This window comes from Pundamilia nyererei, unplaced genomic scaffold, assembly GCF_000239375.1.
Source record: "Pundamilia nyererei isolate P.nyererei 1_Seehausen unplaced genomic scaffold, PunNye1.0 scaffold00113, whole genome shotgun sequence".
Classification (NCBI taxonomy): Eukaryota; Metazoa; Chordata; class Actinopteri; order Cichliformes; family Cichlidae; genus Pundamilia; species Pundamilia nyererei.
In genome coordinates this window covers 2,036,257-2,048,638 of record NW_005187514.1, presented here as the reverse complement: position 1 = coordinate 2,048,638, position 12,382 = coordinate 2,036,257, and the positions used below count along the sequence as shown (strand labels likewise).

The 12,382-nt window shown below is 38.0% G+C and overlaps 1 protein-coding gene across 1 annotated transcript in view; it reads left to right on the top strand.

Moving 5' to 3' along the window:
* Positions 1–6,486, top strand: part of LOC102199290 (ras-specific guanine nucleotide-releasing factor 2-like) — a 42,318-nt gene extending 35,832 nt beyond the window's left edge. The window contains exons 19-27 of the mRNA XM_013913054.1: positions 1,484–1,596; positions 1,774–1,834; positions 2,906–3,009; positions 3,288–3,372; positions 3,485–3,682; positions 4,045–4,124; positions 4,544–4,661; positions 4,754–4,822; positions 5,421–6,486. Of these exons, the coding sequence (XP_013768508.1) occupies positions 1,484–1,596; positions 1,774–1,834; positions 2,906–3,009; positions 3,288–3,372; positions 3,485–3,682; positions 4,045–4,124; positions 4,544–4,661; positions 4,754–4,822; positions 5,421–5,513 (921 nt within the window). The 3' untranslated portion in view covers positions 5,514–6,486. The remainder of the gene's footprint in view (positions 1–1,483; positions 1,597–1,773; positions 1,835–2,905; positions 3,010–3,287; positions 3,373–3,484; positions 3,683–4,044; positions 4,125–4,543; positions 4,662–4,753; positions 4,823–5,420) is intronic.
* The last annotated feature ends 5,896 nt before the right edge of the window (positions 6,487–12,382 follow it).

The window sequence follows — 12,382 nt, the reverse complement described above, 5'->3', positions numbered from 1 at the left end:
GTGTGTGTGTGTGTGGGTCCAGTGTTTTGCTGGGGTGATCAAGTCTGCGGTCTCATTAAAACAGGTGATTGATGCGTTCTCGCTCTGCTCCACTGCTCCCAGTTGATCGCGTAAACAGCAAACTGTGCACAAACACACACCAAATATTGTTTTAACTGGTCAGCTGGCTCAGCCTGCCTACTCTTGTGCTAAACAGCCAGCCTCTAATGAATTGAACATCAAGGTAATTGCCTGCCTCCCTGCAGAGATCTTTACACTCTAACTGCATCGATATGTTTTATGTATTTTTCTTCGATAAAACAAAATGCTGTGATGACAGTCCAGCTTTAGTCAACTTATTAACACACAGGCCCGCACAATGACATACACACATACAGACACCCACTTATTTTTTAGAGGCCAGAGAACAGAAAGAGCTTGTTAAAACTGACCTTTAAACAGGAGTTAAATTGAGGTAGGAGTAAAGCAGAAAATTGGAGGAGAGGAAAGTGAAAAGACTGTAAGAAATGAAAGAGGAACGGGGATTTGGAAGAAGTATCATGCCGCTGTGACTGATGATTGATCGGGTGATGCTTTTATTGTGTGGAGACTTGAGGCGATATTAATTACAAGAGTAGAATCACCTGTAGTTCAGGTAGTATGTGAAATTATAATATGTGAATAATATTCCTCAGTTTGTTAACAATATATCTACTGAGATTAATAATCATCTATTTAATCAGCTGTGCAGTGGTAGCTGTTTCTTTGGTATTTTAAAGTATCTTACACATCAGCTGAACAACAGACTTCATGAAATGTAATTGTCTTATTATGCAAGTTCTTAACTATGGGTACTTGTGCCTCTGGGAATACTTCTGCAAAATAGGTTGGTTAAAAAAATCTAAATTAAAAATCTGAGTAAAAAAGCAAATGTATCTAGTGCTAAAAACCAGGTATCAAAAAAGCAGCAGTATTTAGAAGAATGAAATATAATTGGCTATAAATGGTTAACTGGCAAACTGACCTAAATCCTCCACAAGAAACACAGTAAAGAGCCTAAAGACCCAGCCTATAAATTCTTCTCATCCCAGTCTGGTCAAGCATCTGAAGGATGCACCGAAACGAGACCAATACAAAGAGCCTAAAACCACAAGAACGAGAACAAAAGCATCTTGGTGCCACAGGACAGAGGTCCCAATGACATGCCCAAATGGATCAGAGCTATTCTGATGGAGGATGTGACAAACTGCTTTGTATATTATTAATAACAGAAAAGTACTGTGTATTATATCACCAACTAAAATGAAATATACCATGATAGAGGACATTTTTCCCACTTAGACTTTCCATTTAATCCAGTTGTGTTGTTTGTTTGTTTACTTCACTTCACTTTATCTTCACTTCTCTGGTTAAGATTTTAGTTTGAATCAAAATCAGGCTTGTGTTACTGTTACCATTACTACCAAAGTCTGTATAATGTAAACATGTATTTGTTTGTGCTTAGGACTTTGAGATGAATGGGGACCTTAAGATGTCAGTGATCTGTCTCCTGGAGGAGGTGCTTAGAGATCCAGACCTTCTGCCTCAGGAGAGGAAAGCTACTGCGAACATACTAAAGTACAGCTGAAACTCAAATACATACAAAAACATGCTCTCGTACAAACAAGCAGCATGTACACGAAGCACTTTGGCACCTTTGAATGACAAAAATATGTCATCAAATAGTGTTGTTTTTAATTTTTAATACTCTCTTGTTCTAATACTTTTACTGTTCTCCTCTATTCTGTCTGATAGTGCGCTTTCTCAAGATGATCAGGAAGATGCCCAACTGAGAATAGAAGACATCTTACAGATGGTGAGAAAATGAAGCTTTTCCCTATTTTCTGTCATATATACAAACTTTTTCATCCTGGGTACTGATATTAACAATTCCTTTGAGCCAAAGTTCAAAATTCAGCTGCCCTAAACCCTCAGTATCTGTTCTTGGATCTATATCAAAGTGAGGAGCAGAGATCTCATCGATATGTTTATCCCAGGCAAACAGCTCTGGCTGTAGGCACAGCACTACCCACATGCTGTTCAAACTTTCTCATTGCATTCAGAAGAAAGGTGATTTAAGGGGAGGGTGAAGAAAGCTAAATCAGATTGTTTTAGGCAGTGGATCTACAGTGGGCATCTTGACGAATGCCCACTATAAGATAAAAAAAAGATTTATTTTGAAATCTCAAGGTATTTTATTCAGTTAGCTTTAGTAGTGACTCTATAATATAGCGAGTTATAAATTTGCCTAAGATGCAAAAGGTCCTTATTCAAGACCAGGAGGAGACACCAGTCATTTTGGGGTTGTGTCAGAAAGGACATCCAGCATCCACATATTTGATGTGGATGCTGGATGTGGAGCTACCTGCTCTGGCAACCCAATAAGGGAGGAGCTTATTTAGCAAGCTTTAATCTATCTACTCTATCTCTAGTATAAAAAGAGAAAAAGTAATTTTCTACATAGCTTAAATGTCTTGTTTTGCAATACCTAATTTTATGGCTTTGTTCATGTAGTTACAAAGTATTACAAATTTCTGCGAAATACTTTCACAGTTATCACCACCTGTTGCACATGATGACAAAAAAAAAATCACAAGCACTGACAATTTCCTAGATTGGATCGGTTATCTCTGGAAATCACAAACAAATAGACGTATTGGGTTTGTAAATTGTGAAAAGCGTCTGTCATTCACAGTGTTCTAAGCTCTGGGCAGAAGGGGTAAATAGACTCTGTGCTGACAGTGATGCTACCCAGGGACTGTCAAATGTCATAAACCATATTTATCACAGCCTGTCTCTTTATTAGATATTTATATCTCACTATCTCGCTTCTGTTTGGGGTCATTTGTTTTTATGTCTTTGTCTCTGAATGTGTGTGTGTGTGTAGGCGGACTGCCCGAAGGCAGAGTGTTTTGAATCTCTCTCAGCGATGGAGCTGGCTGAACAGATCACTCTGCTGGATCACATCGTCTTCAGGAGCATCCCTTATGAGTCAGTCCTCTCATGAAACCCAGTCAGTCCTCTCATATGTGATCTGCATCAGGTCAAATAGACATAAATCCCCTTTATGGGCACTGGGCATGCTTTTAGAAGGACATAAATGAAAACTAATGGTATTTTATTTCAACTTTACAACTCCAAACATCAGAGAATAGATTTGCACTTGCTTACCATCTGATTTCAGAGGCATTAGAAAATGAAACTTATACTCTGCTATACTTGAGTGTGTGTGATCTCATTTGGGTATATCTCTGTCTTCCTTCTCGAAGAGAGTTCCTGGGCCAGGGATGGATGAAGGTCGATAAGACAGAAAGGACACCTTACATCATGAAAACGAGTCAGCACTTCAATGATGTAACTTCTTCCAATGTGTTTAAGCACCATTTTTTTCCGGACTCTTCTGTAAAGATTCAGTACCTATAGCTCTTCATTAATACCATACTACTCTATTCTTTTTCTTTTGAAGATGAGTAACCTGGTGGCATCGCAGATTATGACCCATACTGATGTGGGCTCAAGGGCCAACTCCATTGAGAAGTGGGTTGCTGTGGCAGACATATGTCGCTGTTTGAACAACTACAACGGAGTATTGGAAATCACATCTGCACTCAATCGAAGTGCTATCTACCGTTTGAAGAAGACCTGGGCTAAAGTCAGCAAACAGGTGGGGTAAATCCTGAACAACCCTCTCTATATGCAAAACCTGAAATACTTGTTTAAAGATCTAAAGTGTATAAACACTTAATCTGATCGTGAAGCACTAGAAAAAAAACATCTTTTGTCCAAAATGTTTACAAATGGGAATTCTTTCATTGGCACTGATACTGTACCATTAGAGGGTTTCAGAGAAGAGACGAGTGCTTAATCGCACTTAATGTTAATAGCGGTAAGGTTTATTGTCTGCTCTTTACTTAATCCTGATAACATTCAGCAGACAGGCTGCCTGCAATGCTATTCATGGCTGGAGAAAGTTTCAAATCTTGCCATTTTAGATCATTATAAATGCCTGTTTGTGATCTTTTCCAGACTAAAGCCCTGATGGACAAACTGCAGAAGATTGTGTCCTCAGAAGGACGATTTAAAAATCTGAGGGAGACGCTGAAAAAGTGAGACTTTGCATTTGTTTTTAAAATACCATCATATGTAAGAAAAAGCGCAGCACAATGGTGCAGTGGTTAGCACTGTTGGCTCACAGCAAGAAGGCCCTGGGTTTGAATCCGTCATCTGGCCGAGGCCTTTCAGTGGCTTCGGCTTTATTCTTTAGTGGGTTAGATTATATGGTGATTTCAAATTTCCCCATAGGTGTGAATGTGGGAGGGAATGGTTGCCTGTCTCTCTGTGTTAGCCCTGCATCACACTGGCGACCTGTACCCTGCCTCTTGCTGTATGATAGCTGGGATACACTCTGACAACCCTGATAGGGATAAGCAGGAGAGAATAGACGGACGGACGTATCAAAAAATGAGTTTTTATGGACTTGGAAGCAAGTTGATTTGTATGCTATTCTTTAACTCTCTCATTCCAGTTGCAACCCTCCTTGTGTGCCATATTTGGGAATGTATCTAACAGACTTGGCCTTTATAGAAGAGGGAACACCAAATTTTACAGAGGAGGGTCTTGTTAACTTCTCCAAAATGAGGATGGTAAGCGTGTGTAAATAAATGCACTGGAAGCAGATCATCTTGAGGTGCACGCTGTTAAGTCAGTATTAAGATAAATTCCATATTTTATTCAGATATCTCACATCATCAGAGAGATCCGACAGTTCCAGCAGACGCCGTACAGAATAGAGCATCAGCCCAAGGTACTTTTATTTTTTATTTTTATCTGTACTACCTTTCTTTATCTAAAGATCAAAAACATCACAAGGCATTATTTCATTTAGACGACATGCAATTATTATTACTTAAACAATATAATCAAAGGGCAGGATAACATTTAAACTGTCAAAAAGCTTCTAAAATAATAAAAGAAAACTAGTCTGAAGAAGTGAGGTTTGAGAGTGGTTTTAAGGAATTCGTTTTGCTTGGTTTGACTGCACAGATTATTCTTGGATGTGCTTGTCTTGGCTCTTGTTCTGAGAGGATTACTGAAAATCCCTTTGATATATGGGTAGTCTTTTTTTTTAAAGAATGCATGGAACAATAGAAACCATCCCAAATTGCCCAGTCTCCTGTTTTTGCTTTAATGTACTCATCTTTCAAACAGGTATTAGTTGGACCAACCAGAAAACAGATTACTTTAATGAATAGCTTATTTGCAAAATCCTATTGGTGTATTTCCTGTGAGATCATCTTATAGTCAAAATCACATCAATCTTTAATTGAAAATAAATAATTGAAGCTGTAGCTGTAAAGATATTTTAATCATCATGCCTGTCATCCATATTTGATTATAACCAGGTGACCCAATACCTTCTGGATAAGACTCTGATCATGGATGAGGATACACTTTACGATCTCTCCCTGAAGATAGAGCCCAGGCTTCCCGCCTGAGTTAGAGCTGTTTGTGGCCTGTGGGAGCCTGCTGAACCTGGACCCCCAAAAGGGCAAAACGCCCACGTGATCTCATCAATCAAGAGAAAGTTGGAAGAAGAATTTTCAGAGCAACTTGGAAATAGAATGAGATTTGGTCTAAGGAGACAGATATCGATGCATGCGGTCAGTTGAACATGTTTGAGAGCTTTACAAGAGAAAGGGGAATATAAGAATGAGAAATGCACCTGTAAGGTTGTAAGACAGCTCGTCTTCGAGGGGAAAGAGAGGTTGCATTGTATGAAGGTTTTGAGGAAATTGCATGTCATAGTCTGGTGCACATGGCATCACACTTCCTGAGGCAGCCTGAGAGTGCAGGACAGGGTGAGAGAGAGGAGTTAATGGATGTAACAGAGATGTAGCATATACAGATAGTGTGACAGAGAGGTGTTTGAGCTTACGTCTCTGTACTATTGTCTGTGTTCTTTTGCCTGTGCATTTTCCGTGCCATGTCCTGTGGAGCAAGACCCCTAAAATGCTTTCTGTCATGAAGGTCACTGCATAAAACTTGCATGAATTCAGCTTGGGATGTAACTGTCTAAATTGCCTTCATTCTGACCCCTGATCCTCTGCTTAGCATGCACCGCTTTTGCCAGGGTGACTTCTTAAGCCATTATGCATCCTCAGTGGGTTGAATGCGTCAAAAGCCTTTAAACCTTCACATATAATGCAGAAAGACGAAAACGAAACACAAAATGTGATATATTTTAATGAATTTCGATTTTTCCCTTGTTAAGCAATTAATTCTATATTTATTTGTGATTGCTTAATTTGGTTGACTTTTTTTTTTAAAGAACATATGAATGATTAAAATTAAAACATTTATTCAGTGCCTTCCACTAGTGCAGGTCAATCTCCCACATTCCCAAATTGAAAATTTGCAAGCACAAAGTTTTATATAAATTCAAATTTAAAATATTAAAATTTTATTTAAAATAAAGACTGTAATTTTACTCATTCATTTCCTTTTTTTTAAGATCAGACGTGTCATTTAGACTAAACAGTAGCATGTCAGTGTAATGTAGTAAAGCCATTGCAGCATCCAATGAGCATATATCTCCCTCTACTGTTTAAATATTGTTATAACCTCTGCTAACACAAAGCTTTGCAGCATGTGTGTGCAATTTGTTTGTTTTTTTGGCATTTATTGACTGTCAGCTGGGCTAGTGGGTGTCATCAGGCCTCTGTGTAACTGGGGCGACTACAGTCTAAACTGGGACAGTACACAGTGCACTCCCTGAGATGTAGCTTTGCTTGATTGAAAGGGTGATCGTTATTTACCATGCTATTTATTTCAGATGCTGTATTTATATTATTTTTTGTATATAGTGACTTTACACATATTGTACGATTGAAGAAGAAATAATTGGAATTGTTATGCTGTGAATACTGATTTTATTGTTGTTGTTGGGTTTTTTTCTTTGTCTCTGGTTTTCATGTTGAATTTTAATTTTGCATCGGAGGCTCTTGTATAGGAAAAAAAAATCTGTTCAACTTTATTCTAAAAAAATGCCTTTTGAAGGTTAAAAAATGTAGCACTTCAATAATCAGACATTGTTTTCTGTATTAATGATATGATAAGTATAATTGTCCTGCATGCACACAACAGCTGCATGTTGTGCATGTCTGACTGGACGCTTCCTTTACCTTCTTCCTCTGCTTCTCTATAATAATATCGTCTCTGTAGCTGTCAGGAAAAAAAAAGAAAGGTATAAAAACAATACTTTGTCCATCAAATCAGGCACGTTTGTCTCTTAGTGTACCTCACAAAGTTAAGCCTCTTGGCTGTGTCTTCTGCAAAACTAGCTGTTGTTATGCAGTAGCAGTGTTGCAACTTTTCTCACAGAACAATAACCTTATTCAAAATCAATTAGAGGAAATGTTTCAGACTTTGCTCTTGGGAAAACTTGCCCTTTTGCACTGCGTCTGTAATTCTGAGTGTCTGTTTCACATTAAAAGTGTGGGAATACAGTATGCTATGTTTGTATTGTAATATTATCTTTGTGTTTATTTGTTTGCATTTTCATGTGTGGGTGCAGGGGAAATAAATTCAACATGCCTTATACGTTTGCATATTTCTTTGGAGTCCTTAGTAAGAATTTCAGTAATATTACCACTAATGCTGAATCCACTTCAGCTCCTTTCAATAATGCATCAGAAAATATCACTAAAATATTGTGGCCAAACTTTGTAAAACCAGACACCAGAAATAGATTTTAATTCCAAAAAAAAGTTGGAGACACTGAGTAAAATGTAAGTAAACGTAGAATGCAGTAGCTTGCAAATTTCAAACTCATTGTTATGCACAGAAAAAAATGTAAACAAAAATTTCATGAAAAATATTAGCTCATTTTGAATTTGGTGGTAGCATCATGTCTCAAAAAAGTTTGGATGGGGCAGCAAAAGTCTGGAAAAGTAAGTGATTCTAAAAAGAAACAGCTGAAAGGACATTGCTGCTAACTAGGTTAACTGGCAACAGGTCATTAACATCGAAAGAGCATCTTAGGCAGAGCTTCTCAGAAGTCAAGATGGGTAGAAGTTCTCCAACCTACAAAATACTGCATCTAAAAAACTGTACATGTAATATATTATGTACAGAATTTTTCTGCTGTTGATCCAGGTTCAGATCACCAGTCCTCCCTTACACTAGCCACCTCCTCCAGCTGATCCAGGTGGACACTGAAGCATTCCCAATTTAGCTGACAGACATAATCTCTCCAGCTCCCTTTCTTCTGTCCTGGGGCCTCTTCTTGGTAGCTGAACCACCTCAAGTTGCTCCTTTCACTGTGCAGGAGTAGTGAAAGGAGCAACTTGTAGTGGCTTTACTATGAGCACCTCCTGACTGACAGAGGTCCTCATTCTATACCTACACCAGAGTCCAGTCGCCCTTTGAATATTATTCTATAATGTTGAGTCTGGCTATAGAATAATGTTCTTCAATGAAAGAACTATTCTGGGAATCTTCAAAAATCTCTGTGCACAAGAAACAAGGCTAAAATCAATATTGGATCCCTGTGATACACAGCATTATAAACAGGCATGAGTCTGTCATGGCAATCACTGCACTGCACTTCCAGAAGTTAATGTCTGTGAACACAGTTCCCTTGTGCCATCCACAAATAAATGTTAAAGCTTCATCATGCAAAGAGGAGGCTGTGTGTGAACAAGATCCAGAAATGGTACCATCATTTCTGGGCGAAAGGTCATTGGAAATTAACTGAGGCAATATGAAAAACTGGTTTGTGGTCAGATGGATTGAAAATTTAAATTATGTTTTGAAAAAAGTTTACTGTGTCCTTCAGAGTCATATTTCAGCAAAAACAATGCTAAACCACATACTGCATCTATCATAACAGCATGGCTTCGTAGTGGAAGAGTCTAAGTGCTAAACTGGCCCAACTGCAGTCAGACCCTTCACCAAATAAAAACACTTGGTACATAATGAATCAAAAATATGGCAAAGCATACCCAGACTGTTGAGCAGCTGGAATCCAACAAGAAGGGAACAACATTCCTCACCCCCAGCAACTCAGTTCCCAGATGTTTATGAGAATAGGGGATGCTACATAAAAGTAAACATGACTGACTTTTTTTCCCCAGCTGTGTTGTGGCCATCAAATTCAAAATGATCTAATTTTCTTCTTAAAATTGTATATTTTCTCAATTTAAATATCTGACATGTTTTTTTCCATTATGAATCAAATATGAGTTTATGAGATTTGCAAATCATTGCATTATGTTTTTATTTACATTTTACACAGCATCCCAACTCTTTTGAAATTGGGGTTGTGCATATCGAATGTGATAGTGCTCTTCAAATAATGAATAATTAAGTAATTTAAAATGTTGCAGATTCACATTTGAAGCATTGCAATAACAATCAACACGATATTTGAAAGTCTAAATCTCTATCCTTGTTGTCTGGAGATATTTCATGCAGATCTTGGGATATTTGCAGAGAGTATGACCTTGAATTTTATGAAGATGCCCCTCTGTATAATTAATTTGCTCCAAGCCACTTTTTATTTTGATTGTTAGGGATACAAGAATGTGCAAAGCATGCTATGAATTTCTATTCGGATATGCTTCAGGCTGCATTGCTGCTTCTGATGAAGAGTGCTCTATCTTGGGACTAGTGCTGAAAACAACAAGTACAGTTCATGCATACAGTATTCTACGTTGGCCTATAAAACCTGCTTACATGTGCGTAGTCCTTTGTGAAAGAGTAACCAGGCAGCTCCGAGGCAAACATACGCAGTGCACTGCATGGAGGATGGTATTTTAAGAGCATAACCTTTTTTTTCCCAACTGCTTTTTTTCTTTCACTTTTTCACAAAATTACAAAGTACTACTGACTGCTTTGCACTGATGTTCAGAGTGGTGCACAAATGAAACACTCTCATCCACTGTAACACGACATTATATTTTGGGAAAAAAGTATACTTCTTAGTGCCACCTAAAAACAAAGCGCTACAAGTTCTATATGTCAGTGAAACAACTGTAATCACTATATCTGCCTCATAAATGACAGGTTCTGACTCTGAATGATGACCCATGACTGTGGTTGTCCTGCCACCATGTGGTCACAACTGATTTTGCGTCTTTATCCACCAGTACACACATCCATCAGCCAAAGCTCTGGACCAGGGCTGCCCAATCCCAGTCCTCGAGAGCTACTATCCTGCAGCTTTTAGATGCATCCCTACTCCAACACAGCTGAATCAAATGGTTTGATTACCTCTTCAGCATGCCATCATGTTTGGCAAAGGCTTGGTAATAGGCCATTCATTTGATTCGGGTGTGTGGGAACAAGGATGCATCTAAAAGCTGCAGGACGGTAGCTCTCGAGGACCGGGATTGGGCACCCCTGCTCTGGACACTCAAGCATGGGCTCAACAAGACCATCAAAAGTAAAAGATGTATTATCTGCCCCTTTTAGTACACTTATAAATCTTATAAACTGGTAAATGACTAACTCTTTTTAATATCTATTTTTGTCGATTTAGCCTAAAATACGGATCTTATGGTGATCTGCAATTCTACACTGGCTGTGGAGGTGAAGAAGAATAGTGAACAGAACAATGCAATAAATGAATGAATCGTTAAATATGTATGTTAGTCCAAAGTGCTTTGAGTGGTCTGCAAGAATAGAATAAGTGCTATATAAATACCAGTCCATTATATTCAGTTTAATTGTGGGTGACATATTTAATTCTATGTAGTGATTGTATGCTTCATGGACACGTATTATGTAGTGGTTAATAATTGTCTTAGATATTCTGAAATTAACAAGTATCAAACTAGAGAGCATTAAAGCGGTGGCTGCAGCTCAGGAGATAGAGCAGGACATCTACTAATTGGAAGGTTTTGGTCTGATTCCTGACCGCTCCAGTCTGCATGCCAAATATCCTTGGAGAACACACAAACCCCAAGTTGCTCATCCATACTTGTGTGTGAATGTTAGATAGGAAGCTGTTAACCCTTTCATACATGAATTATGACAACATCCAGGATACTTTTCTTAAGTATTTTTATTCACCTTCAGGCATGAAAATATAAATAAAAATACTTAGGAAAAGAATCCTGATTGCGGTTGTCATAATTCATGCATGACAGGGTTAAAAAAAACAATAATTACAATGAAACACGTCATACATCTATCCATCCATCCATCCATCCATCCATCCATCCATCCACCCATCCATTTTCTTCTGCTTATCCGGGTCGCGGGGCAGCAGCCAAAGCAGCCTGTGCTCTGTTCCAGTAGCTCAGGAACAGAGCGGGAGGGAGAGAGGGAGAAAGAGAGCCAGGGACAACAACGTCACATTAGAAAGGTATAGTGATCATCCACAACTACTTTCAGTTGCAGATGATAAAGGATTCAGAAAGTTTATTCACGCAGGACAAAAAATGTGCATCTTCTTTTTGTTTTCATATTTTAATTTAGATTTAATTGTGTTGTGGTTTGCAGTGTTTTGTATTGTTTCACTTTAAATTTGTTTAAAAGGAAAACGCTGAAAATTTAAATAGTTAAAAGTTTAAAATGTAAATAGTTTTTTTTGTATTATATGATTTATTTATTTTTATTTTATGTGGAGTGAATAAATAAAAGTATATTTACGGTGGGCCTTAGAGACAAAGCATGTACACGTACAAACCCCGAAACACGTCCAAACTCCAAAACACGTAAAAAAACACAACAGCAGTGCTCCAGGATGCTAGGGGCAGTGTTGAGCTTTTGTTACCTAGTGGCTACACAAGCCAGGAAGTACCAACGACTGGATTTGGTGTGTGGTAGTAACAGGTAAATGTACTTTTTTTTTTTTATTATTTGAATGTATATGAGTGACTGTGTATAAATACACAAACAATACACATATGCTTTCAATTGTGTAATTTAAGTGATCTAGGTAGCTGTTTTGGAAGTTCAGTTAACTCTAGGAATGTGTTTTGGAGTTTGTACGTGCTTTGGAGATATTTATATGTAAACATATATAAATAAAACCACAGGGTTTTCTTTTACATTAGTAATTCCTTTTGTGCATAATTTCATATTGTTGTTAATAATAAATTAATTAAAGCAACAAAACAACCTGAAGAGCCGGTTGGGAGCCAAAAGAGCCGGCTCTTTTTAGTGACTCGAGCCCGAAGAGCCGGTTCTCTAAAAAGAGGCGGAAATCCCATCGCTAGTGAGCAGGAGGACAATTCAATTCAATTCAATTTTATTTGTATAGCGCCAAATCACAACAAAAGTCGCCTCAAGGCGCTTTATATTGTACAGTAGATCGCACAATAATAGATACAGAGAAAAACCCAACAATCATATGACC